Consider the following 27,451-nt stretch of genomic DNA (forward strand, 5'->3'; position numbering starts at 1 on the left):
AGCTACTCTGTGTGTGTGTGTGTGTGTGTGTGTGTGTGTGTGTGTGTGTGTGTGTGTGTGTGTGTGTAAGCTCACCCTTTGCTTTTGTTTTTGTGCAAGGCACTCTACCACTTGAGCTGTACCTTCACTTTGGGTTTTTGGTGTTCAAAAGGTGATAAGAGTTTTATGGACTTTTCTGCCCAGACTGGCTTCAGACTTTAACAATCAGATCTCAGCCTCCTGAGTAGCCAAGATTATAGGCATGAACCTGGCACCTGGCTGTATTCCATTTTACTCATTATTATCCCTATCCTATGCCTACAATCCAGCCAAAAACATAATAGTAATTCAATAAATATTAGAACAAATACTTTGTGGCAAAGTGCGATAGGGTTATTACATCCTTTTACAACTCTTTTGTGTTCCATCATTTATGGGAACAACCCCCCCCCCCAATCTTTGTCTTGAGAATAGGGATTCTAAAATGTTTTGGTGGAGACTGGAATCACCCTCCAAGTTGTTAAGAGAGAGGGCTGGGCTCCGTTGTTTCTGACACTGTAGGTGATGGGCTATCCATTGTGGAAGGCAAATATGATCAAAGTACCTTGTGTGCTGTGTGGCAACGATGAAACACCTTGTGTGTGCAATTAATACACACCCATAAAATATGCGCATCTGGTGAGTTACCTGATGATACTGCTCGGCTGGGCTCTGCACTTGAAGAACTTCAGTTGCAATCGATACACAGTTTTGGAAGACAGTTTTTGAGTCTCTGTGTTCTTAAACAGTCGTGAGGAGCCAGCTCCTCCTCGTTTACTGTAGCAGACATGGCATTGAATCTATGGGAGATGGAAAGAATCTATGGGAGATGGAATGAATCTATGGGAGATGGAATGAATCTATCTATGGGAAATGGAATGAATCTATGGGAGACAACCTTGCTTCTTCCTAAAAGCCCCAGGAGACACTTTGGTATGTCAGCAAACGTGTGTGGCATTGCTCAGGGGATTCTGTTTCCAGCAGTGATTTGCTCCGGGGGCAGAGTCGCTCCTGATTCTCCACAGGGACAAGTGCCTGCAACTGAAAATCCAAGAGGGAGGGAGGATGGGGAGGTTTAAGTTTCAAACATCTTTCACTGAGGAATTAATTCTAAGGAGTCACACAACAATCAAGCACGAGCAGAGTCCAGACGCTGTCATTCAGGGCAAGCTTACCCTCGAAGCTGGCACCATGCCAGCCAAGAGCCAGGTGCCTCTCTTGGATCTCAGTCAAATGCCCTCTGGCCACCTACAGAGCACTCAGGTAGGATCCTAACTCCCCCCTCACCTCTGTCTGCCCTGCTGGATTACTAGTTCAGGTCCTACCTAAAGATGCCCCACTGTCTGGCTAGGGTCCAAGCACTGAGGCTCAGTCTTCACATCCTCTGCTTTGCTGCGGGGATGAGAGCAGGCTTGTCGTGGTGAGGGTAGACCATAGGTCCAGCTCTCTCTCTGCTTTGAGCTCCCCTTAGAGACGTCCTGTTCACACAGGGTGACAGTGCTCACGTCTTATGGTCCCGGTCTAGTGGCTACAAAAAGAAGACAGAAGGCCAAACAATCAAAAAGCTTAGATCCATGGTTTCACATAAAACCAAACAAGATAATAGGACATCTGGGAGAGGGAAGCGGGGTGGAGTGGGAGATTAACTGTTCCAGTGAGGGGCCTTTCTGACACGCCCGCACGTCACCCAGTTCACTGGTTAAGAGAATACTAGGATAGGATGCTCAGGTTAAAGCTCAGAGGTAGAGAGGTGACATCCTGTTTACCCAAAAGACGTGTTTGAGAGTAGGCATGCCTATTGAATAGACAGAAGATTTGTGTTTGTTCTATGAAACATTAAATAATTCACCTCACAAACATTTAGCCCTAGAAGGGCAGCTGATGGAGGAACCAGTGGCTCTGGGCTGAATTCTCTTCCCGCATGGTGGTCTGGTCCCAAGCGGGCCGGAGCGGTCCTGGGGTAGGCCCTGGCTTTGACTGGGGGCCTCTTCAGTGGTTTCCAGCACCAAGTTCTATTATCTAAAAGCCCAGTGGAGTCTAAGGCAATGGTTCCACTCAACCACCCTTTCCTCGCTCCTTCACTTGCGATCACACAGGCATCCAGTCTGGATGGGCTTGCTGCTTCCCAGGTTCCCTATGGTGATTTCCCCTTACTATTCTTGCTTCCTAGTTCCTGGTAAAAATGAAAGTCCAGAGAGCATTCTTCCTTTGTGTGAAGAGATAGAAATGTTTATGGGAAAGAAGTTGATAGAAAGTCCAAGAAGTTCTCTCTCATGGTTTGAAGTTCTCTCTCATGGTTTGGTCTAAGTTTATTATTAGTGCCATTTCCTAGAATTCTCTCTTCCTCTTTGCTGCTATTTGTTGAGTTTTTCAGCACATCTCTTCCTTTCTCTGCCCGCCCCCCTTTTCCCTCTCCCTCCCCCCCCCACCAGCAGGTCTTCAGAAAGCTTCTCATCCCCAGGACATAACCTGGAACCCTAGATTTCTGCAATCATGGCCCCTTTCAGACTTCCAGTCTTCCTTTTCATTTAAAATGATGATCTAGCATCTTGTCCAAACCATCAACCACAGCAAAGATCACTCTTAGAATTCTACACTGGTGGAGTCATGAAATACACAAAATAAGATAATCTCTACAACAGCCTTCTGATATAATGATTCCCAGTTGACTTTTTCAAGGAAAGCGTGGAGGAGAAGAGAGGAAAGTAGTGGGGAGAGAAGAGGAGAAGCCACCATTAGAAATAAACTAAACACAAATGGATTTTAGGGTCCCAAAGTCCAGCAGGGTAGTCTTTTTTTGTTTTGTTTAATTTACTGGGTCCTATGACAGATGTTGGAAGAGACAGGGGAAGGGACGCTACCCATGGTGGAGGTTTGAAAGGTTCCCATGCAGAAATCTGAGCTCAGCTGATACCAAATGATGCGTTCCTCTAGTGGTGGCCGACTGGACTGACCTCCTATTTATTATATTTATAAATAGACCCCTTAGGTCAGTCCAAGCCCGTGATGAGAAGCCCAGGCTTGGCTTCCCTCCCAGCTCCATGGCTGAGAGAAGGCTTGGTAGCATTTATAGTTTAAAAATTGACAACATCTTGTGGTAGTTGTGTGAAGCCTAAACCAGTGGCTCATGGTGAGCCTTCAGATCAAAATGGTATTCTGTGTCGCCATGAGGAGGAAGCCTGCCTCTCCCTCTTGCCTCCTCTTCCTGTCTTGCCCCATTGCCTTATACTGATGGGCAATGAATGAGCAGACACAGCGTCTGCTACACCAAAGAATAAGAGAAGTAAAAGAACTACCATTTATTTCTTCCGGGCACATTAACAAGTTACTTGATATGTGCAGATGGGCCTGGGTTAGAGTGTGTGATGCGGGGGCGGAGCGGCTAATAGTTCTGTACAAAATAAAGGGGAAAGGAGAAGGGGAGTTTAGGGGACATGGGACCTTAAGCTGCCTGGTGGGTGGCCGAACAGCTTGTGAGGAAGGGATATCTGATATTCACTGTAAATCCGGTTCCACCTGTGTGATATAAAACTCGTCTGGTGGTGATGGTTGCACGCTATTGTGCGTCCACTTAGTGGCACTCACTGGTACATTTGCACATGGCTAAATGTGCAAATTTTAGGAGATGTGCATTGTAGCACAATAACAAAAAGGCCAATCTGGATCTCCAAACTTTATTGGGAACTGCGAAGCCTGCAGATTCCTTCCTGGCGTGGTTTGGAGCAGGGAACACAGTCCTGTTCTACATCCTGGTTGATGCAGGACCTGAGAGAACCCAGCAAGGTAAGAAGAGGGGACGGGCAGAGTTGGTGGATGTGTGCAAACGCGGGAGGGAGCAGGTCCCTGTGAAGCTATTCAAATCCCAGGCCAGGACGTCAGAGTCGCTTTGTACGGTAGGCAGGATTTAGGGATCACATCATTTGTGGTCACATTGAAAGGGACAATGCCAACTGCCATCTGGAGGACACAGAAAGGAGCAAAAAAACAGACTGAAAAAGACTTGGTTGGTGTTTCTCGATGGCTATATACATCACTTGTCTCCGAGAGCAGTTACAAGACTAAAAGGAGTAAGATACCAACACGGATCAGATGTGCCCTTTCCATGCCCACTCTCCTCTTTCACGTGTTTTAAATGGTTTATTTTCCATCCTGTTATGCCTTCCATAGTTAACCACTTTGGAAAGCTAAGAGACAGTCTGCACCCAGGCCCTGAGTTTTAGTCTCAGTGCTGGTGCACACACAGACCACACACACACACATGCACACACACGCACACACACACACACACACACACACACAAGTCACCTAACATTTGCAAGGTCAGAGGTAACTATCTTTTAAAACGTGCAGCTTGAGTGCTTCTACATAGGTGAGCAATAAAAATGAAGTGAAAAGGACAGATCCAGAGCTTGTTATGCCTGGTCCGTGGCCTTGACCTCTGACCTAACCCAGCAAGGGATCCCAGTTGCCTGATGTGTTGAAGAGCGTTGGTCATCACACGACCTTCAGTTCTGCAGCGGGGGAGGGTAGGATGAAGGACCTTATTGGGGGAAAAATATATGCTTGGCTTCAAATAACTCAAGAAATGCCAGTCTCTTCCTCCCTTCTCCATTGTGTGGTGCTCACAGATGGCTGTTCTACAGCTATGCTGTCCCTCGTCAGGGGTCCTTCTGCATTGCAGTAAATCCATCCATTATACTCCTTTAATGGATGACATCACCATCATTAACAATGATGGCTCAGGGAATAATAGTACCTGTGATTACTCTGAATATAATGCTAGTCAAACAACATGCGTATAAGAGTGTGTATAAACCAATCTCAACGCCATCAAAGAGTGCTTCCAGAAGGAATTCTTCTTAGCTCATATTTATTGGGCTCTTGAGGGAGTGGATGATGGACTGATCTGTCTTATTTTCTGTTTGGTAATACTAAGGATTGAACTCAGGGCCTTTTGGTGCTTGTTTGGCAAGTGTTCTACCACTTGAGCTATGCCCCCAACCTTTTTCTTTTTTGCATCGGTCATTTTCAAGGTAACTCACTGGACTGGATTGTGAGCCTCCCGTTTGTGACTCCCTGTGTGGCTGGAGATGGCAGGCGCACACCACTGTGCCCAGCCGTGGGTTGAGATGAAGTCTCAGGAACTTAAAAAAAATTTTAACCCAGGCTGGCCTTGAACAGATCTGTTCTTTGCCCCCCAAGTAGCAAGGATTACAGGCTTCAACCACTAGGGCCGGATGAATTATTCTTGGTCTCTCCACATTTTCCAACATATTTGAAGGCTTTTCAAGAAGAGCTTCTATTGTTTTTTGGTGGGGTTTTTTTTTTGGTCATCATCAAAAGTAAATATTTTAAAATTCAGTAATACCTATAAATTCTCTATATAAGGTCTATCAGTTGGTTCTAAATGCATCTGTGGTAATTAATGTGCTTTTACAGGGGGGGTGGGAGAGTTGTTTTGTTTTTGTTGTCTTTGTGTGCTTTTAAACCAAAAATAAACGTGTCCTAATTAAAGCAATGTGCTGAAGATTGTGTGTTTGCAAGAGCTCTTTCATTTACTATATGGTTAAACACACCAAGCAAAGCGATATTTAGGCAATTCTGAAGAAGTGTGTGTGTGTGTGTGTGTGTGTGTGTGTGTGTGTGTGTGTGTGTGTGTGTAAGGAGGGGGGTTGGGCATTTCAATTGTAATGATTTTTCTCTCTGTCATTTAGCAGTTTTGTTTTTTGTTTCCAGGGCTTTTTCATTATGGCAGCACCGGGCCATTTGAGGTACCTGCTCTCTAATCAGCCCTGGCGAACGTCCAGTCAGCCTGGGCGGAAACTCTGTAGGCCCAGGGTTTAATTGGGGCCACCCACCATGGAAGCGCTTCCTCGCTTTGTCCAGTGAGATGGAAGCTTTGACTGCAGTGCACATAAAAACATCCCACACTGCTGGGCAGGCACAAGTGGGCTCCGATGGCCTCGGGCCATGTATTGTGAGCTTTTCACACATTTCCAAAGGGCTCCCCGACCATCTGAAATGCAAGACATCCCATCTACTGGCAGAGGAAGATAGAACTCCCGAGAAAGAACAATACCAAGTGTTTGCTGTCTTGACAACCAGATGAGAACCCCTCTACATAGATCCCACAAAGAAATACACTCCTCGCCCATACCTTTTGCTATTATTTCTCAGGTACCTCAGACTTTTTCATTCCTTACACCAAAATAAAAAAGTGGATTGAGTTTCAGTCATTGGTTTTAAATGATCCTCTTCTTAAAATGTGGGTCCTGAAGTGTTGTGGAAATGCCAGGGCCCAATAGCTCCCCAGCTTCTGGAAACGAATGGCCTGTGTGACGGGTCACAGCCCCCACACAACACGTCTAGTGGGACTGGCTGTGTAGTGGGGAAGGCAGGGTGTCTGGAAGGGGCAGATCCTGGTAGGTGTTTGGCTTCTGCCCATAAGTCAAGGGTGCTGTGACCTTGGAGCATGCTTAAAATTAGAAATGTCTAAATTAGATGGGAATGTTGCATCTGTAGACATCCTATTGGCTGAGGTTTCTCCAGATCACAACAGCTGGCACCCTGGGAACAGAGACTCACCCTTCCCATACCCCACCATAGCACACAGGAGGATGGAAGAGAAAGGATGGGGAGAGAAGGTTCACAAAACTGCCACTTACCAGCACCTACACTGACACTGAGCTTGATGTTCACGGTCTGTTAGGGTTCAAATTATAGTGGAGACTGACCCGTCTCACAGGGTGATCACCTCCACCTAGGTAAGACAAATCACCCTGCATCCATGTAAGGTGATCTTAGCATTTTTACCATCTTGTGGGTGAGGAAATGGAGGCTTATAGAGGGCAGGCTCACACCTGTAATCCTAACCACTCAGGAGGTTCAGATCTAAGGATTACAGTTCGAAGCCAGACTGTAAAAAGCTAGAAGTGGAGGTGTGGCTCAAGTAGTAGAGTGCAAGCCTTGACTGAAAAAGCAACAGGATGGTGTCAGTATGCGTCTGTAGTTACCATTTCAAATGATGCAATTCTTTAAAGAAGATAACTGCGAGGGTTGGCTCATTCTCTGACATTTTGAATGATTCTGTTTTTGTGAATGGAGTAGAATCTCTGCCTTTCTGTTTCTATATATCCACTCATTCATTTACAACATTCCTTGCACTTCTACTTTAAGGCCCTTTTGCCTGGCTGGGCTTAGGAGCCAAGCAGTAGGTTGGTGAGAAGTGAGCGGGAAGTGACTATGGGTGTAATGTGTTCACCTTGGCATGTCACTGTCCAGGTAACGGAATTTGTGAGATAGCACGAGTGCCTGGAAAGATGTTGAGGAAATGGAGGGACACAAGGAAATCAGGAAATTAGAAAGGGCAATGCAGTTTATGGCTCTAAGTGGAATACCTTTTTGCTCTTACTCAGTTCTTCAATCCAAAGTAAGAATGGGTCTAAGAGAGGAGAAGATACCAAGCCAGGCTGGGCACTGGGAATGGTTCTGCCCTGCTGGGGGTCAGGGAGAGGGGGTGATGGGAAATGAAATCCAGCACACCCCAGGTTGTAACAGTCACATTTGCATCCAGGTCCCACCTCTTGGGCCAATAATTTCTGTCAGCATAAAAGTGACATGCTTTGAATTCAGAAGAAGGGAAAGGGAAAGTTGAGAAAGCGGACCACCCTCTCCCACCCAAACTCAAGTCAAACGAACTATGAATAAATATAGCCAAAAACGCAACAAAAGATACAACAAATCAACACCAAAGTCTTTATCACTCAGCGCTGGTACTATAGCAAGGATTTCGGTGCCAGGTCTACCCTGTATCCTTTGTGCTATACTTGGCTTCCTCCATGAAGAAGGAAGGAGAGAGAAACACCGCTGGAACTTTAAATCCTATTGGCTTGAAGAAAGCAGTATTGGCACCCAAGTGGAAATAGAAGGAGAGTGGGTCACAATGATTGTTTGATAATATATTTAGTTACACCAGAATCCAGACCGACTTAATTGGAATATTCCTGGGGATGCCAAGAATGAGTATGGCTAACAACCTTCCAGGTGCTTCTGATTAGCAGGGGTTCCCAGTCTCCACCGCTCGCCTCCTCCGAGCCCGATACTTACCGAGCACTGATGTACAATCCTGTACTCCATAGGATCATAATGGGGAGGGGAGCAGGGGAAAATGATCACTGAAAACGGAAGTCACTTACCCTTCCTGGCATCTTCCAGCCCTTTAGACTCTTCCCGGATTCAGAATGCTTTAGAACTTGTCTTCAGTTTGTGTGTGCAAATAAGTAGCCTAGTTTTCATGGTCTGGCAAACAAGCCTTTAGTAGTAGAGATAGGGGAAAGGAATAGGGAATAGGGTGGGGGAGGGGGCAGGTCATAGCTCAGTGTGATCCACCAAGAAAAATGGAAAGTCCTGAGTCCCTGAGTTCAAGCCCCGGCACTGGAGCGTGCATACACACACACACGAATTAGGGAGGGCACAAGGTTACTCTCAGATGAGCTTGGACAAAGCACCCACCCCTCTGATTTGCTTTCACGTTTCCTGATGGCTGGACTGTTGTCTCCAGCCCCACCCCTCACCCCCTTCTTTTTTTCCAGTATGCTGCTTGGTGACAGAATTTCAAGCACAGTTAGGGTTTTTGATGTTGTTTCCCTTCATGTCCAGCTCTTCCCTGATGTCACATTAAATACTGACCTGGGTCCCCTGCACGTAGATGCCTCCTACAAATGCAGACGTGGGCCTACACCAACGCTACACATCAGAATTGCGATGGATGTGACCCAGGGAATCTGCATTTCAAACTAGCATTGTGGGTGACTTCTCACCAGGAGGAGGTGTCACGTTCTGACTCTACAGCCCTAGCTTTCTTTACCTGTTCCCTGTTGCACTCAAACAGACTACTTAGGTTGATCCATAGGCCAATCTATCATTCATTCTATGCTTGGCACAGACCTTGTAGAACTGAGCAGGGCAGTATGTCTACCTTCACTGGCATCATGCGGTCCAAGGTCTTTATTATTGTTCTCCTTGATGCTAGCAGGGGACAGTGGCCTACTGTGCTCCAGTCTGGCCCCTGTTGAGTTCAGGACCTGCATTCCATAGGAACCCTAAGACCCACAGTGGCCATCTCCAGCATGATGCTGTACTGCACACACACACACACACACACACACACACACACACACACACGACCATACATTGGCTGAAATCTGAGTTCCTCGACAGCCTTGCAAATCCTTCCATCCAACCGCCTGCAGTGGCTGCCTCTTGCTCAGCTGGTCATTCGCCCATCAAGGCAAACGCTGAGTCCTCTTCCTTAACAAAGCTGACCTAGTCTTTTTGTTTTCTTTTTCCATGTCAGCTCCTAAGAGATGCTTTGCGTGCACATTTGTTCTCTTCCCTCGCTCAGCCGCCTCTCCCCCCTTCTCATCTGCCTGAGCATGTATATTACATTCAGTAATGACCTTGCTAGGAGCCTTACGATGCTCTCCCGTGATGGGGTTTGGGATCCTTTTCATTCATTCCATTACTGTTTTTGAGTTATCCACGGAAGTTATTTGCGCCCCCGGCACTGCCTTGGGAGAAAGTGTGGATAAATGAATCAAATACACGAATTGAATGGACGGCCGGCACAGCGCCATTGATTGTACAGGAGGGCGCTGACAGGCTCTGTGTGTTATGGCTGATGGTGGTGGATCTGGGTGTCCAGGGCTTAAGATTCAATCGTGCAGAACTGGCAGCATGGTTCCCCCCCGCCCCGCACCCAGGAGAAGGACCGGGGTGTGCATGGGGGGCGGGGGGGTGCTGGCTCCTGGCGCCAACTCTGTAGCCCTCTAGCCGCCCTGGACAGGATCCTGGGTGGGTGGGTGGGTGGGTGACGGTGCGTGCTCGCAAGCCCTACTTTGTCATGGGTGTGTGTGTGTGTGGAGGCTACCCTGGCCGGGCCACCCCTGGCGCTTAGGAGCTGAACTTTAGATTCTCCCCACTCTCGGTCCCGCCGGGACTCTGAAGTCCGCAGGGGCCGGAGGAAACGTGGCGGCGTCCTCTACCTGAGCCCGCCCCGTCCCGCCACCCCCTCCCCGGGGAGGGGGGCGCTCATCCCAGGCCTGACCCAGGCCCCCCCTTCTCTCTCTCCGCGGTGCCTCCCTCCCCCTCCCTCAGCTCGGAACCCCACGCCCTCGCCGCAGCACGGGAGCTCAGACGAGCCCGGTCGCCAATCAGGGCGCGGAGCAGAGGCGGGCGCTGAGCCCGGCGCGCTGGGGAGGGAGGGGACCCCCTACCCCCTACCCACCCGCCACCCACCCCCGGCCTCAGACACCGACCCGGGCGGACGCACGGACGGGCGGGCGTCGGGAGGGTCTCCCCGCCGCTGCCGGACGATCTCGCCGCAGCCCGGGGCGGGGTGGGGTGGCGGGGGGGGGGGGTGGGAAGCGCTCCCCCCACCAACCCCGCGTGCGGTCCCCTGTTTGGAGCCGCCGCAGCCGCCCCCCACACCCCACACCCGCACGGCGCGCGCCCGCCCGCCCGGCCCGGCTGCGGCGGGCGGCTGCGGCGGCGGCGGCTCCCACCTGGCGCCGCACCTGGGGCGCCGCGCTCCCGGGGCCCCCGCCGGGGAGAATGCGCGCCGCCGCCGCCGCCGCCCGCGCGCCGCGCCCGCCGCGCCCGCCGCGCCCCGCCGCCCGCACCTGACCATGGCGTGCGCCCTCCTGCTCGCCGGCGCCCTCGCCGCCGCCGCGGGCTCCGGCCCGCCCTGCGGCCCCGCGGGACTGGGGCGTTTGGCCCAGGCAGGTGCCACCCCGGGGGGGGGGGAGGAGGGGAGGAGGAGGCGGGGGTCCCGGGGGAGGGGGAGGCGGACGCCCCCCCCCATGCGGGGAGTCCCGGGGAGCGGGGTCGGGGGGACGCCCGCCCGGTGCCAACCCCGCCGCGCCGCTGACCCGCGCGCGCGCGCGATGTCACTTTTCCCCCTCGCAGGCGCTGCAGCTGGGCTGCCTGGGCGGTGCCTGGGTCGCCGCGGCCGGGGCCGGTGACAGCAGCGGCGGCGGCCACGGCGGCTTCAACGCGGGTTCGTATCTGCTCTGCGCCCCCTCCCGCCCTCCGCCCCCGCCCCGCCCCCCTTTGTCTGCCCCTCTCTCCGGCTGAAGGTGGAGGCGCGCGGGCAGCAGGTGTGCGCCGTCCGCGCGGGCCCCCGGCGCGCCCGTGGGGCCAGGACTGAGAACGCAGCACGCGGATGGATCGGGGCCTCAGGCTGCGGGTCCCAGAACGCAGCGGGGAAACCATCCACCACCGAAAAAGAAATCCTCTCCCTGTTTCCCAGATGGCTAGCTCTGTTCACAGACAGACAGACAGACAGACAGACAGACAGACAGACCCCTAAGGGCGGTGAGAAGTTAGGAAGAGGACTTCCTAGTCCCATTTCTTCCCTCCCTTTGGAAAGGTCCGCCGACCCTAACCACTGCGGGTGGGGTGGGAACTGGGAGACTCCGCTCCCCCACCCAACCTCCTCTTCCTCCTCACTCTCTCCTCCTGGCAACTCTGGGGGGAATCACCTGATGCCCACAGGTGGCCTTCTCCTAAACGGCAGTGCAGCGGGAGCTTGGGGGCTTGGCAGGCTGCATCTGCTGCCGCACACTTCTGCTTATCAACTCCCCCATGGAGAAGGGGATCCCTCGATTTGCACTGTGTGTGTGTGTATGTATGTATGTATGTATGCATGTATGCATGTGTGTTTATGTGTATGTATGTACGTTTCCACCAGCCGATGCCTGCCTCACTCATCCTGTCTAGCAAAAAAAAAAACCCCAAACCCTTATTATTCCAACCTGGATTCTTTGGTTCTTCCTTTCTGATCTTTGCAAGATTACTCTTGATGGGGACAGAAGCCAACTACTGGGATTTCCCCTCCCTCTCCCTCTCCTCTCCCCCTTCCCCAGGTGGAATTGTAGAAAAAGGTTGCTCAACTCTGGGTGACAGAGAGGGCAAGAGAAGCCCGGATATTATCCGCGGGTCAAAATGATCATTTTTGTCCAATCAGAGGCTGAGGTTTCTCAATCACCTTCCCCCCCCACACACACACCACCACATCAGGCCTGAAGAATGCTTCCATTCCAGCCTCCATCTCTGAAGTCCTCCTCTTGGGGCAGTTCCTGGAGTAGTGAATGGGATGACTTTTGACAGGATACCCCTCACTGCGCTTCCCAACAGCCTGCTGACTTACTCTTCCCTTGGAAGCAAACTTGTACATAGCAGGTGTGCGGGGCGTGTGGCTGAGGCTTCCACAAGGCCTCCCAACTAAGAGCAGGCAGAATTTCAGAGGATTTGGGACAAAGCTGTAAGAAACAGCATACGGTGGAAACTCTTGTCTGGACCGTATGTCAGACATGGCTTTTGTAGTCAGTTAGGTTTTACTTTGGTAGAGGGAGGAGGTAGGCTTTCTATTAAGAAAAAAAAAACCTTGTATTTAATCAAAAGCTACATCTCTGCAAAGTAATATATTGGAGAACATTTGTTTAAGAGATGTAAAATACACCCTGCTCAGGTGTTTTTTCCCCTCAGGTTGAGAGAAGGGAAAAGCTTTTTAAATTTTTTTCCTTTCTCAATTATTGAAAAAAATATGGATGCCAGTTATATAAGATAACCACCTGAAGGAGAGAAACAGGAGAACAATTGAGACAGGAATAAAGGATGCAAGGATGAGCATTGTCCAATCAATAGAAATCACAGATGGGGCAGAGACAGAAGACACCCATGGAATATGATTGTCACCATATTCCACACCCCCAACCTTAGTCTAATTAGAATATCATTGACATTGATCTATATCATTGATATCAATAACATTGATCTCTGCTAGCACAGAGTTTCTGTACCCTGTAGCTTTTTATTTTGTTTTTGATTGTTGTTGACTGTTTTGGAAAACATGGAAATTCCTCCTGCTTTTTCTTCTTCTTTTTTTCCCTCCCTCCCTCTTCTCAGTAACCAAGAACTGAAGTGACTCAAACGTGCCTCTTATTTGTTCAGAATCTTTATAAACACTTTCCAAATTACTTTCCAGTTCTGTGCTTGGAGAAGCGAAATGCAGAGCGTTGGTTAAGTGTGACTAGGACACATTCTAAATCATTACCAGGGGAGGCGGGGAGGAAGATGTTCTCCAAATTCAATGTTTAGTAAAAGAAAGAGAATGTGCTGGTGTGGCTCTCTCAGACTTGTTGTTCAGCTCCCCACCTCCCCCTTTAGAACATGCAGCAATTGGGGGTGCTCTGGGGAGCAGCGGGGAAGGTGGCTTTCAACATGTCTTTCCAGGTGTCCCGAGCTCAGCCACGCCCCCTTGGACATGTCTGAGCAAGGTTCAACATCAGACTCTCCAGCCTGGTTCTGAAAATTCTGGAGTGTTTTTATGCATGAGGCCGTGGTTTTAGGCTTGTGATAGAACCAGATTTTCCCTGGAAGAGCTGGTAGGAAAATACAAATGGCAAGATGCACTGAAAGTTTGTTCCTGCTGTGTAAATAGTATCGGCAACCTAGAAATGGCTGTTGCTTGCGAATGAGTTACCCTTGGTGAATTAAATCCTATCCAAATAATCGACATTGGCTCCCAATTCATTTTAAACACCAAGCTGTTGATCCCCTTGAAGTAAAAATCAGTTTACCTTTGTGATTTTATATTAAATTTATCTCCCCCGATGAGCATAGTATAATTGTACATACGGATCTATGGTGGATAAGTAGGAAGTGCCAACCTCTCTTCTAACAGACTGTGTATTTTCTGTAAGTGTTCTAGAAAAATGCATCATACTTGGGCTTGGACTTTAGGTCCTAGAGCTAATTGCAGATGCTGCCAGGTGCTTGTCTGGCTGGGCTATTCGGAAGTCTTGTTCTCTCTAGGTACATAGCAATAGGATGGAAGATCACTGGGCTGTCCCTATTTTCTTGGCCAGCCTGTCACGAAGTGACCATTTGGCACTGTGGGTTCTGACAGCTCAACTTTTCCCATTGCAGATTACGTCTTTGTCACGCCGGTAGAAGTGGACTCGGGCGGGTCTTACATTTCGCATGACATTTTGCACAACGGCAGGAAAAAGAGATCGGCTCAGGGTGCCAGGAGCTCTCTGCACTACCGGTTTTCAGCATTTGGACAGGAACTACACTTAGAACTGAAACCCTCGGCGATTTTGAGCAGTCACTTTATTGTTCAGGTACTTGGAAAAGACGGTGCTACAGAGACTTGGGAACCTACGGGGCAGCGATGTTTCTATCAGGGATTTATCAGAAATGACAGCTTCTCCTCTGTTGCTGTGTCTACCTGCGCTGGCTTGGTAAGTCTGTGTCCCACCCCCCTGTCCGGTTGAGTTCACTGTTCCTGGTTTGCATAGGTGTCATTGAGCAGATGTCTGCAAATATTAAGAGCTAATTTGTAGCTAACTGCCCGCCCCCAGCGGTCAGCTTTTGATACTTATAATATTCTCAATTGAATTAATGTAATCTGCTCTCTGAAGAAAAAAGAAAGAACATATAATAGAATTTTAATGACCATTTAGGACATTCTTTTGATGTTTAATGGTCTGGGCCTTCACGTTCTCCATGTTTGAGAGGATTCCCCAAGGAAATAAATTTGATGGATGCTATTCGCTTTGTGAAGTCTTGGGAGCTCAGCCTTCTATAAATCTAACCAGCTGCATGTATCTATGTGACTCTGAAATATGAAACTATATTTCAATGCAAAATTGCATTCAGCAGTCTTGGTCAGTCCACCTTCAACTTTGTACAAGGAAAGCCTTTTGGTCTCTTTTAAGTAATCTGTTGATGTTGTCTTGAAAACATAAAGAATCCTTTTAGACTGGGTGCTGGTGGCTCATGCCTATAATCCTAGCTATTCAGTAGACTGAGATCTAAGGATCACAGTTCAAAGCCAGCTTGGGCAGGAAAGTCTGTCAGACTCTTATCTCCAGTTAACCTGCGAAAAAGTTGGAAAGGAAGCTGTGGCTCAAGCACCTTGAGCAAAACTAAGAGACAGCGTCCAGGTCCTGGGTTCAAACCCCAGTATGGGCACACATACATGCAAATATCCTTGTAGAACATGGCTTGGTGGTGTTCCCGGCTTGGCAGGATGAAGTTTGATATCCAAGAAGGCAGAAGATTTAAAAGCATCTAGGACAAGTGTTATTTCCTCTCTTGGAATGCCAGCCAAGAATTGTGTTGTGAACGCTATTGTATACAAGGTCGAATCAACTAGACAAGGCAAGAAAGGCATGTAGGCTTTGACGTTGTGTTGCGATCAAGAAATGCGATTGAGAAATGTCTTGGATTGACAGAAGTGTTTGTGCCTGCGAGACAGAGTGACCATGCTGTGGCCTGTCCAGAAGGAACATGATAGAAGGCCCTTTGGGGGTGTCATTGGGAATGCATGGGGCACAGTGTGTCGTAAGCAAGAGGAACTGCATATTTGGGGGTGGAGGAGGGCTCCCGTGTTCTCTGCCAGTTGACATTTTCAGTTAAGATGGGATGTGACTTCTTTTTGTTTAATTTTAAATTTCATGGTGTGGCCTGAATTGCGGCTAAAATCTTTCCTCATCTGTACAGTCACAATATTCTTCCATCTATTTAAATTATAAAGTAAAGCAAAGAGCAATTCCCAACGAAGCTGGATCCATTTAAGCAATGACTCCAGCTCACTAATGACCTGTGTATTGTAACCTGGTTACAGCCACGTGTTGCACATGTACAATGCCCAACTAGATCTTGGCTTTCTGTTTGTTTTGTGGTGGCGAGTCTCTTGCTGTGTCTCAGCATTCGGTCATTCGCCTGGATGGCTCTCTGTCTACTCAGAATTCAGAGCCTTTAGATGTCTCCCTGAACCTTGTTTCACGACACTGGTGGTTAAGAGCTTTCAGCTTGAATTTGACAATCATACCCACACCTACCAAGAGGGCCCAAGGCATGTCATTATTTAAGCTCTATGCACCTTCATTTCTTCATCTCTAAAATGGGAATCATGGGACAGACCGCGCCCCTGACGAGGCTGTGAAGAAGTGAGTTACATGGAAAGCAGGCCAGCAGCCCCTGGCTCTCCAGCTCTTCTCTCTCTACAAAACTTAGCTTCCCTTGGGATTCCATTGTCTACGAGGGATAGGAAATCTGATCAGTCATCTCATTCATAGATTTTGGGGAAGAGATTTTTGTTGTTGTGCCAACACTGTGGGAGGGGTTTGGGGGGGGGAGGCGCTTGAACTCAGGGCCTGGGCACTGTCCCTAAGCCTCTTTGTGCTCAAGGCTAGCGCTCTACCACTTGAGTCACAGTGCCACTGCCAGTTTTTGAGTGGTTAATTGGAGATAAGAGTCTCACAGGAACTTTTCTGCCCGGTCTGGCTTCAAACTGCCATCCTCAGATCTACCCTCCTGAGGGGCTAGGGTTACAGGCATGAGCCACCTGCACCCAGCTAGTTCTTTTCTTTTTAAGGAACTCACTTTGGTTTGGTGCTGACAGAAAAACACCAAAGCAATGATTTCTCCCTACAGAGGTACTATAATAATCTATATTGCTTTCTAACTCTGCAGAGATACTCCATGAATAAGTTTTGTGGTCATGTAAGTTAAGGAAACTGTAGGTTTAAAGGAAGTTAGATGCCTTTCATACCTCTCATGCTTTTCAATATTATACATTGTGGATCTCCAAGAAATGGCACTGAGACCAATTTGACCATTCCCCTTCTCCTTAAGCTTATAGATCTGTCAGCCTCCTTTACCAGGATTCTGTGTTTCCTTATAAAACAAGCATTTTCTAGTCCTCAGCTTACTTGTTCTTCATTGGTACCCGATATGACTGATGGTCCTGATTTCTGGCTGAGGAAATAGATATGACTTCAGAAACTCTAAACCTAGCTCCAGTCTTTATATGAGGATCCCACGAGAAGACTTTACCTTGTGTTTCTGCCTAGGCCTGTAGTACATGGACTTGTTTACCTTTGAGAACCTCAGCAAACACCAAGCTTGTCAGAATGGTTAGGCTGCTTTGCTGTTTCTGTCAGACCCTGTGTTCAATGTCTGATTATTCCCTGGGCTCAGTACCCCACCAGAGGTTCCCAGTGGAATGCATCCCATAGTAAGAGTTTCCCCAGCAACCCTTGTGGTCTGGGTTCCCAATACACTACTTATTTTTGTCACTTGGTTTCCCTTCCTTTCTCTTTTCTTTTGTCCCCAACAATTATGTGGCATTTTTTTTTCAACCTCCATGGCTGGCTACTCTAATGTCCCCATTGTGTCTTTCTTTAGTGGTAGCTTTTTCAGACTAGGACTTCAGTGTTCCATTCTCAGGAGAGCCTGGGTCCTTGCAAGAAACTTGGGAAGCCATTGGCTTTCAAAAGGCACCAGCGGTGGGGATGCCTTGATCTCTCCTTTTCAAACACTCGTTTTTAACACTCAGGGAGCTCAGTCATTGACTTGTCTCTTGCTGGTCACTGCCTGCCAAGCAGTCTTTAGAAAGCTCATTTCCATTCAACAAAGGGCTGAAGTTGAATGACTTATCCTTGGCTCTGCTGGCTGGAGGCCTCCTGAACTCTAGGGATTGTTGAATTACATATACCCCATTGCAACTTCGTGGACTCTCTGGAGAGGATCACGTGAAATTAAGGATTAGGCTGGATCGTATTAACCAATTTTCTAATACAGGCTGACCCCAAATCAAAGGCGTTTTCTTAGGCCATTACTCAATTTGTCAAGGGTAAGAAAAAGAAAAGAAAAGACTTTTTAAAGTTTTTTTGGCTTCACTTCACTCTACCCTCTTCACACACGATTTGTGGAAACACTTAATTATTTGCTTATAACAACACTTTTAGCAACACATCAGACCAAAAACTCTTTAAAAAAACAGAAACCCAAAGCCAAGTTTCTTGCCAGAGTGTTGCGCTGCGGAGTAGCTAAGCCCAGGCTGAGGATCTCACAGTAGAGTGCACGGCACCCATGCTTCCTCCCTGGGTTTTCTGTTTGTCCACCAGAGACAGCCACTGAAGAATCCATTTCCCAGCTCCCTGAGCTCTGGGCTTGTGAGTCCTGAGCTTGCCGCTGCCTCCATCTTTCTCATCTGCACAGTGGGAATGGTGATTCTCTCATGTAAGGTTGGGAGGCTTTGTGTCGAGTACTCAGCTGGGCACAGCCTTGATTATTCTTGGCTTTCAGCTAGGTTATAAGTCTTAGGCAGGAAATAGCCATTGACCCTCTCTTCTCCCCATCCCCTGTCCTGAAGGGTTTTAAAGCCAGTCAGTCAAGAAAAGAGTGCTTTGGGTTTGGGCCACCATGTTGGTGGAGACACCGAGGTTTAGAGAAAAAAAGAATCATTACAGCTGGGTGCTGGTGGCTCATGCCTGCAACCCTAGCTACTCAGGAGGCTGAGATCTGAGGATTGAGGTTCAAGGCCAGCCTAGGCAGGAAAGTCCATGAGACTCTTATCTCCAGTTAACCACCAGAAAACCGGAAGTGGGGATATGAGTCAAAGTGGTGGAGTTCAAGCCCCATAACAACAACAAAAAAAGAATCATTACTTTATCCACTAAGAAGAAATAAGATAAGCAAAAGGACACACAACTTGTACCCATCCCATGTGAGGGAGCATTGCATGTCATGGCTTTGGTTCTGTCTCAAGTACCAGCTCCAAACCCTTACAGGTTACATGAGTCAGCCATATTGTTCATCCTTTTTGCATTTAATTTCTTCCTTGATATGATAAGGGTAATGATAGTATTCCTTCTCATGGGATCTGTAGATGTTTGATTGAAATATGATACTGGTGAACATTTAAGACAATACCTGGCATGCAGAAAGAATATTGGTGTAGCATGAACTTATCTAATCTGAAAATCTGAAATGTTCCCAAAGCTGAAACTTTTGAAGTGACAACAATTAGGAAATTCCACTGACATCAGAATGGGTTCAACATAAAGACACGCTAAAAATAATGTATAAATGACTTCATGATTATATGTATGTGTGTGTGCGCAACATAAATAAATTTCATGTTTAGACTTGGGTCCCATCAGCAAGATATATCATTATATATGAGAAAAATATTCTCAGATTCTCCCCTACCCCAAATCCATAACATTATATCCTAAACATTTTCAATGAGAAATACTTAACCTGTTGTAGTAAAGATTTGGTAATAATTACAACTATTATAGACCTTCTTCCCTAGAGAAGTTTTCCAAAGTCAGCTAGTACCAATACTTATCACCCACAGGAAGGAGAGAGGTTTATCCTAGATAAAAATAAGCACTTAGAGAGATTAAAACTGGAGCTCGTAGTTGCTGGTGGCTTAAGCCTGTAATCCTAGCTACTCAGATCTGGTCTCTCGTGGTTTGAGGCAAGAAAGTTCACTACCCTCCCTTCTCTGAAATAACCAGCGAAAATCAGGACTGGAGTTATGGCTTGAATGGTAGATTGTTAGTTGCATGAAATCCTATACTTTGTCAGAGAGACAGTCATTTCTTCTTGGCGAAGAGCTGAAATGTGAAATGAATTCAGGACTCTGATTGTGGGAAGAGATATATTTGCTTCTATTAACATGAGCATTCAACATCACTGTCAGTCTTAACTTGGATGCGTGACAGACAAAGCTACTGAGAACTCATTTCATCCTGGTTTTCCATGAGCCAGACAGTGCCTTTGAGTAGTCCCCTCCAGCAGAACATATGTGTCGGTAAAATTGCATGGTTTCCCACCATTAGCAATAAACAATTTGGGGAGAAAATGGTACTGATTAATTCCTGAAGTCCGAATCTAAACAGGCTTAATGATAGCACTGCACAGGAAGGCTCTCGTGACCAAAACTATTTGCTTGGACTTCATACACATCTCTGTCCACAAGCCTAAGAGTTCCTCTTTAGTTACACTAAGTTATTCTCATGAAAGCTTGTTCCCACGGGTTCTTTTTTTTTATCCAATTACAGGACAGAATACATTCAAATAGCAAAGTGCAAGTCTGCTGAGCTTTCTGTCTAGACAGCAAGCTCACCTCTCCTGAAGGGATGGATGCCTTTGATGGAGCTAAGGCTTTCATTTTCAGTAGACTTCTTTTGATTGCTTATTCATGCCATGGAGCTTTGGAATAATTTATCTGCCCTTTATTACCACCACAAGTCAAAGGGGAAGCATGCTTTGTAATATAAATGATATAGTGCCCATCATTAATTTGAGAGAAGTTGGCTATGTGCACACCCCTATTTGAGAGACGGCACTTGAAAGAGATTGAGATAAGCTTATAAAGAAGATTATATCAGCTGATTTACCAAGTTCTCTAATAGGGTGTGTTTCAGCCTCTATGTGTTCTCCCTGTGATTTTGCAATTTCCATATTCCCTTTTTTATTTTAATTGACCACTGCCAGGAGACAGATGAAGATTTACTCCAAATCAATTTCTCTGGGGCTAATGAACATGTGTGTGTGTGTGTGTGTGTGTGTGTGTGTGTGTGTGTGTGTGTGTGTGTGTGCGTGTGTGCGTGTGTGTGTGTGTGTGTGTGTATGTGCGCACATATGTGCTAGTACTGTGTCCTGAACACAGGGCCTGTGCACTATTTCTTAGAGTTCAAGGTTAGTGCTCTACTACTTGAGCCACAGCTCTACTTCTAGCTTTTGGTGGTTCATTGGAAGCAAGAGTCTTATAGACTCTCCTGCCCGAGCTGGCTTCAAACCAAGATCGCCAGATCTCAGCCTTATGAGTAGCCAGGATTATAGGCATGAGCCACTCGTGCCTGTCTATGAACACACTTTTTTAAAAAACAGATAGATGAGGCTGAGTCTGTTTTATGTGTATCAGAGATGAGTAAAATATATTATTTAAATGCATTGCTACTACCCATATATGTATTCTTATCTTAATAACAGGATTTTTCAGTAAAATGCGTGATAGTAGGATGAATTCGATTCTTGCCAAAGGTATAAAGAAATATTAATTGCTGTTAAGTTATTACATGTTAAGCACAGTCCTTTACAATTAAAACATAATTCTAGAAGAATGGCTCTTGGATCAAGGAGGCATAAAAACAACGGCAACCCTGCTGCCATGTGTCCTGGCGGGGTTGGAGGGCACGGTTGTCCTCAGCTGAGAGCGTGTGTCGAGAGCCCAACCACAAACTGACTTTATTTACAAAACACATTTCCACAAATTTATTCTTTATTTTCAGAGTATACTTGACATTAAGCCTGGTGACGTCAGGTAGAGCTTTGAATATCCCTTATCCAAAAATGCTTGACACCCAACGTGTTTCAGATTTTGGAGTTTTGTTTTGTTTTTACATGTTGGGATATTTGCATAGACTTTACTGATCGAATGTATCTAACCCACAAATCCCAAATCCAGAAAGGCTCTGAGATCTGAGAGTTAGTGTCACATTGATGCTCAGAAGGTTTCAGATGCCAGAGCATTTTCTGACTCTCGGATGTAGCTACACAGTCTGCAGCACACCTGTCTTCAGGGGCTTCAGCCATCTCATGAACCAGGCAGGAGTCTGGGGGTGGTGGGACTGCAGCAGTCAAACCATCTGGGAATGTTTTAGAAGATGTGTATTTGCTTTTGCATTTTACAACATGCCAACCCAGACTACTGAAAATAACTGGACCACTGAAGAAACAGAGAGGATATTTATAATGAAATGTGCCCTTACTTTCTCAGGAGGAAAGAGGTCTAACTATATTGATGTGGGGTACAGATATGGATACTGTTTCTGGGTTTGGAGTTGACCTAAGAGAAGCATAGAATGTTGTCTCTGCTCTCTTGACCTGTATATACGCAGGGGCCATGGGCAGTTCTGGGAATGAAATCAGGAATGTCCTCTGTGTTTTCTAAGTATGCCATTGCCCACGACTCTTGAAAAGATGTTTTCCCTTGTTCCTATCTAGTGCATATAATTGGACACTTTACACATACATATCTTTTTGAAATAGTAATTGTGTTGGGGGGGTATTTCACTGGGATGCAAGGTGTACAGCTTAGTTCTCTATTATGAATAGTGTTAGCGCAAGACCCAAGCATTCATCTGTCTTGTTTCATCCTTTCCTTTGAAGACTAATTTGCCTACATGACCGGTACACTATTTCTGTAATTCACAATATCCTCTAAATTGCTCAATCTTTGATGAATATACCAAGTGGGCACAGTCAAAGTCACACTGGAGTGTAGATTCTTTTTCTTTTCCTCTACTTCTTCCTCTACCCCATCCTTCCATCTCCCCATCCTCCCAACTCCAAACATTTATCCTAGGCTTATTCTGTGCTACAGAATTATGAGAGCCTCTGGGCAGATGAGAGTAATATGGTTCCTGAGTTCTCTGACATTCCAGCGTGAAGGCAGAGAGTAATGACGTCATGAATATAAATGCACATGGATAGTGTGACAAAATGAACATTACAGTTGAGAAATGTTTAAATCACCATAGGTGCTAGACCCTAAAGTTGAACTAGATGAATGAGGGGAGAGGAGAGGAAAGGAGCTGTGAGGAGAAGAGCAGAGGAAAGGGGAAGAGAGAGTGATTCCATTCGTCGGAGAAAACATATAAACACCAGGAAGAGGTCACTGCTCACGGACTTCCTCCCTGTGAGGGCTTTGGACACTCACTTTGTGATTTCTGCTCAAGGTTGGTGCTTTACCACTGAAGCCACACCTCCACTTCCAGCTTTTTGCTGGTTAACTGGGGATAAGAATGTCATGGATTTTTCTTGCTGAGACTGGCTTTGAACTTTGATCCTCAGATCTCAGCCTCCTGGGCAGCCAGGATGACAGGCTGCGCTCTGTCTTCCTTGCCCCTACCTAGTGGGATTTAGATGAAGGTGACATGTCTTCCTCAGTCCCTGGTCAGAAGGTCAGATAATATTGATTGCATGGATTGGTTCACTGTAGTGACTGGAGACAAACATTTCCCGGGATCAAGTTCTGGGCCACCTGGGGTAGCAAAGATGAAGTTGCTGGCAGCCATTCTTGTTACCTGAGAACAGGGTCACACGGCCCCGATGTCCATATATTCCTGACATGAAAGTTCTATGGGCTTTTGAAGCACTTGAACCATATACTAGTCTTCTCTTCCCTTCCCTTTCTCTTCTCCCCTTTCCTTTCTTCTCCCCGCTTCCCTTCCCCTTCTTTGTCCCTTTCCTTCTTCTCCCATGTTCTCCCTCCTCCTGCTCCTCCCCCTCCCTTTCTCCTCCTCCCTCATCCCCTTTTCTCCCCCTTCTTTCCCCCTCTCAACTTCCCTCTTCCACCTCCTCCCCTCTCTTCCCTCTTCCCCCCTCCTCTACCTTATTAATCTAGTTCATTTGAAATGAAAATCCAAACTATGATAAAAATGATTGAACTGTGGATTCTTTCCACGAAGAGCTCATGGGCTCATAGAGGAACTAGGCAAGCATAAGCAACATTGCACAGCATCAAGGGTAGCTGGCAGGTTAAGTGCAGTGGCCATTTGCCCACACACATCATGAATCAATATTATTGAGTACAGTGCCCACAGCAAGAATATCACAGCATCTTGTACTGTCAATATGTGGTCTTACTAGGACATCTTGGATACATTATCTGCCTTGTTGACTCACTACTTCTTATGTCAGTTGTCTCATTGGGACATACCTCTCCCCTTGTCTGCTGACAATAAGGGCAGATGGCATGAAAGCAGGAAAATACCAGTGAGTACATCATACGCCTGTCAGCAGGCGGCTGGAAGGAGGCAGAGACTTCATGGTTGGCTTGGAGGATGACTTCACACTCTGCAACCACTGTTAATTGATTTCTTTGAATAGTTCAGATGATGACAAGCGGGTTAATGTTGGAGACCAAGAATACTTACCGGTGGATTACATTGCCCCAAACTCATATGCAGTTCATTTGTGCCTTTGAAGATGTCTAGTTCAATGAGTCTAATTTTAGTGTGTGGTAGACTTTTATTTTTAACGAATGACAACATAAGTGAGGTGGGTTTTTTTTTGGAAGGGGTTGTCTTTACTCCATGAAATCTTGTATTTATTCTTTTGTGTTGCATGGAACATTACCTCCTGTTTGCTCTAGCACACCCTTATTCATTGAGAATATAATGGAAGCCAAGACACACACACACACACACACACATGCACGCACGCACGCACACACACACACACACACACAATTTTAAGTTCTCTAAGATCCACACTAAAAAAGAAAGACAGGAAGAAAGAAATGGATATAATTTATGTTGGTATTAGATTGTATTGTATTAAACCTAATATGCTAAACATGTAATTATTCCAAAAAAATATAATCAATGGGTGCCAGTGGCTCACGCCTATAATCCTAGCTACTCAGAAAGCTGAGATCTGAAAATCGTGGTTTGAAGCTAGCCTGGTGAGACTCTTATCTCCACTCAAAAACCCAAAGTAGAGCTCTGTCTCAAAGTGGTAAAGTGCTAGCCTTGAGTAAAAGAGTTCAGGGACAGCACCTGGGCCCTGAGTTCCAGCCCCATGACATATATATATATAATGCAGAAACTATTAATGAGATGCTTTTATTTTTCATATCAGACATTTAAGTCCAGGGTGTATCTTCTAACTTGAGCAACTACCATGTAAGAACCTCCTAATGTCTACCACACTGCAAAGAACAAGTATAGTCTCTAGTATTCTGAGTTTTACTAATGGGACAATGAAGCAAGCCAATATGATTCTCTTTTCCTTGAGTTGTTTGCTGACATTGTCTTCCCCAGAGTGCTTTCAGAGTCCATGCAGTTTTCAGTTGGATGCTGTGGTGTGGACAGGGTGGTATTCTGGTTTGCAGACACTTAGTTATTATACAATTATATAGACATTTGCACAATTCTGTTGATGAAAGCCAGATTTAAAGATGTTGAATTAAATATTTCCCTTGAAGAGAAATGAAAGAGATTATGCTTTGAAAATTTTCAGAAGTTACATATGCATATTTTCTTCTAATTATATCCGGTTAAAACTTGCTAGCTGAATTAGCTTTGCTCATTTGTTTCCCTTCAAATAAAAACCTCTTTATTAAGTTTCAGATGTATGGTTTGTTTTCATAGTAACTTTCCTAGGTACATTAAATAACACATATGGGAAGTAAAAGAGAATATAGTTTTACCAAGATCCCTGATCAGGAAATTTAAAAGCTAATGCCACATTATTACCAATCCCCCCATATAACAACAATAACAGCAACAAGAATAGCAAGAATAACCCAGGTCAATGGATACATTCAAAGGTCTATTGTTATCTGACGCAATGTCATATTTAATGTATTAGAATCTTAGCTTTTCTTGTGTTTCTGCTCATATGGATATTTGAGTGGATTTCCCTTGCTAGAAGAAACGCTGGCCAAAGCAGGCATTTCCACGGAAAGACAGGAGAAATCAGCCAAGTAAAAGATCTTCTTCTTACTGCATCCCAGAATGTCTTCTTCACTGATGGAGAGTTAGACCCTGACTATAGTTCTAATAACACATCCATGTGTTGATTCCTGGTTTCTCAGGCCCCAAAAAGTGTTTAGGGGGGTGTCGTTTCCTGGAAAGAAGAGTAGGTAGTGTTTATTCTATGGAAAAGATTCGCAATACCAGTAAAAATGGCAGTGGATGCTTCCTTTCTCTAATCTGACTGGTAGACTGAGTGTGGTTAGGCCTGCATTAACCCACATTCCCCAGAGAAACCAAACCAGTAGTTCTGTTTTATATATCTGTGCTAGGGAAAGGAAAGGGAAAGGGAGAGGGAGAGGAAGAGAGAGACAGACAGACAGACAGAAAGAGAGAGGAAGGAGAGATTTATTATAAGGAATTAGCTTGTGCATTTTGGATACTGAAAAGGCGAAAGATCTGTTGTTAGCAAGCTGTAGACCTAGAGAGCCAATACTATATATTTATCTATCTCAGAAGGCAATAAATGACAGGTGTTTCAGCTCAAAAGACAGGCAGTGGTCATGGATGCCACATCATTCAGACTTTTTGCTCTATTTATTTAGTCCTTCAATATATGTGGGTGAAATCCACTCACATTGGGGAAAGCTATACGGGTCTGCCAATTCTGATGCTAGTTTCATTCAGAAACACCTTCACAGGCACACGTAGGATAATGTTTAGCTATCTGGGCATCCTGTAGCCCCGTCAAGTTCATTAACCATCACAAGGTCTTTTGACCATTCTTTGCAAAGTTGGCTTTTACACTTCCCCTTTTCCTGACATGGTTCCCTCTGTGCTCTTACAACTAATAATATGATTATTTGAACGATTTCTCTCTCTCCTGCCCAGAGGTGGCTTGTGTCAGGAGGAAATGAGCGTTATTGTAACAATACATTCTTGTACCCAAATGTTTTAAATATAAATGATCCAGAGAAACTCCTCATTCATCAAATGTACATTGAATATGATGAACTCGAATGATCTCCAGGAAGCAGTAGGGCCCAGTCATCCTCAAGAAAACATTCACTTGAGAGATGCTTCATTGTATCCTTCCTTACTGGCTTGATTTGACTAGTGAACTGAAGGTTGTGCAAAGATCAAGGATAGATGTAAGACAGCCAGTGCTGTATACTGGAGAAGCAGGGAGGCTGGGAGTGGCATTCCGCCGGTGAGTGCCAATGGTTGGTGTAGTACAGTGGACATGAATCACCACATTAAAGCATTGCGGTCATACCACTCACTTCTGCTCATCATCTGAAATGAGTAGTCAGTTTATATTAGGCTCCACGGGCATTTTTTGCAGAAAACAAGAGATGCCTTCTAATGTGACAAATGAACCAGTTTAAAATGATGTGGTGGTCTTATAAAATTGCCAGGCTAGCATATCATACCATGTGTTACACTATATGATTCAGTGGTTAAAAGAAATCTTTTGAAAAGATTGAGCATGCTTGAATGTGAGGTTGCCATGTGGAGCAAAGGAAGGGGGATTTCTCAACCACCTGTTCTCAGTCGTGGGTTTGGTTCCAGCCCCTTTCTGCAAAGTCACCTCCAGTGTTTTTCATTGTTTTCCTTCTTTTTCATGTTTGGTGGTATTGCCTCTTCTCATTTGCAGCATTTTCTCACAAGGCTTAAAATTCTAAGATGGCACAGGAGTGGGAAATGTGAGACTTGGCTTTACTTCCCAACTCTTTGCAAATGTGTGTCTGTGAACAAATCCTTTCTCTTGTCTCATCTGAAACAAAGGGATGGGTGGGAGATACATTTACCTAGATGTCATCTTCGGTGCACCTGCACACTCCCTGTTTGGAATGCTTCATGATTAAAAAAAATTGGTTCCTAAACCTATCCCAGATCTATTGAATCATAATCCCTGGGCCTATGCAGTCTGTACTTTCATTAAATACCTTGGAGGATTCTTAGACCATTTTGAGTGTCAGTGAAATTTTTAAAAAGGATCCTGGATCATGCACTTAAAACCACTTTCCTTCTTTCTTTAAAAAAATTTTGGATTGCAACCATTTGGCAGATCCTAACAA

The 27,451-nt window shown here is 46.1% G+C and overlaps 1 protein-coding gene across 1 annotated transcript in view; it reads left to right on the forward strand.

Moving 5' to 3' along the window:
• Nucleotides 1-10,703: 10,703 nt before the first annotated feature.
• The window catches only part of LOC138826679 (A disintegrin and metalloproteinase with thrombospondin motifs 18), a 97,510-nt gene continuing 80,762 nt past the window's right edge, over nucleotides 10,704-27,451 (forward strand). Inside the window, exons 1-2 of the mRNA XM_070021907.1 lie at nucleotides 10,704-10,800; nucleotides 14,008-14,324. Coding sequence (XP_069878008.1) covers nucleotides 10,704-10,800; nucleotides 14,008-14,324 — 414 coding nt within the window. The remainder of the gene's footprint in view (nucleotides 10,801-14,007; nucleotides 14,325-27,451) is intronic.

Source organism: Dipodomys merriami, unplaced genomic scaffold, assembly GCF_024711535.1.
Source record: "Dipodomys merriami isolate MVZ:Mamm:240054 unplaced genomic scaffold, mDipMer1.0.p SCAF_148, whole genome shotgun sequence".
Lineage (NCBI taxonomy): Eukaryota > Metazoa > Chordata > Mammalia > Rodentia > Heteromyidae > Dipodomys > Dipodomys merriami.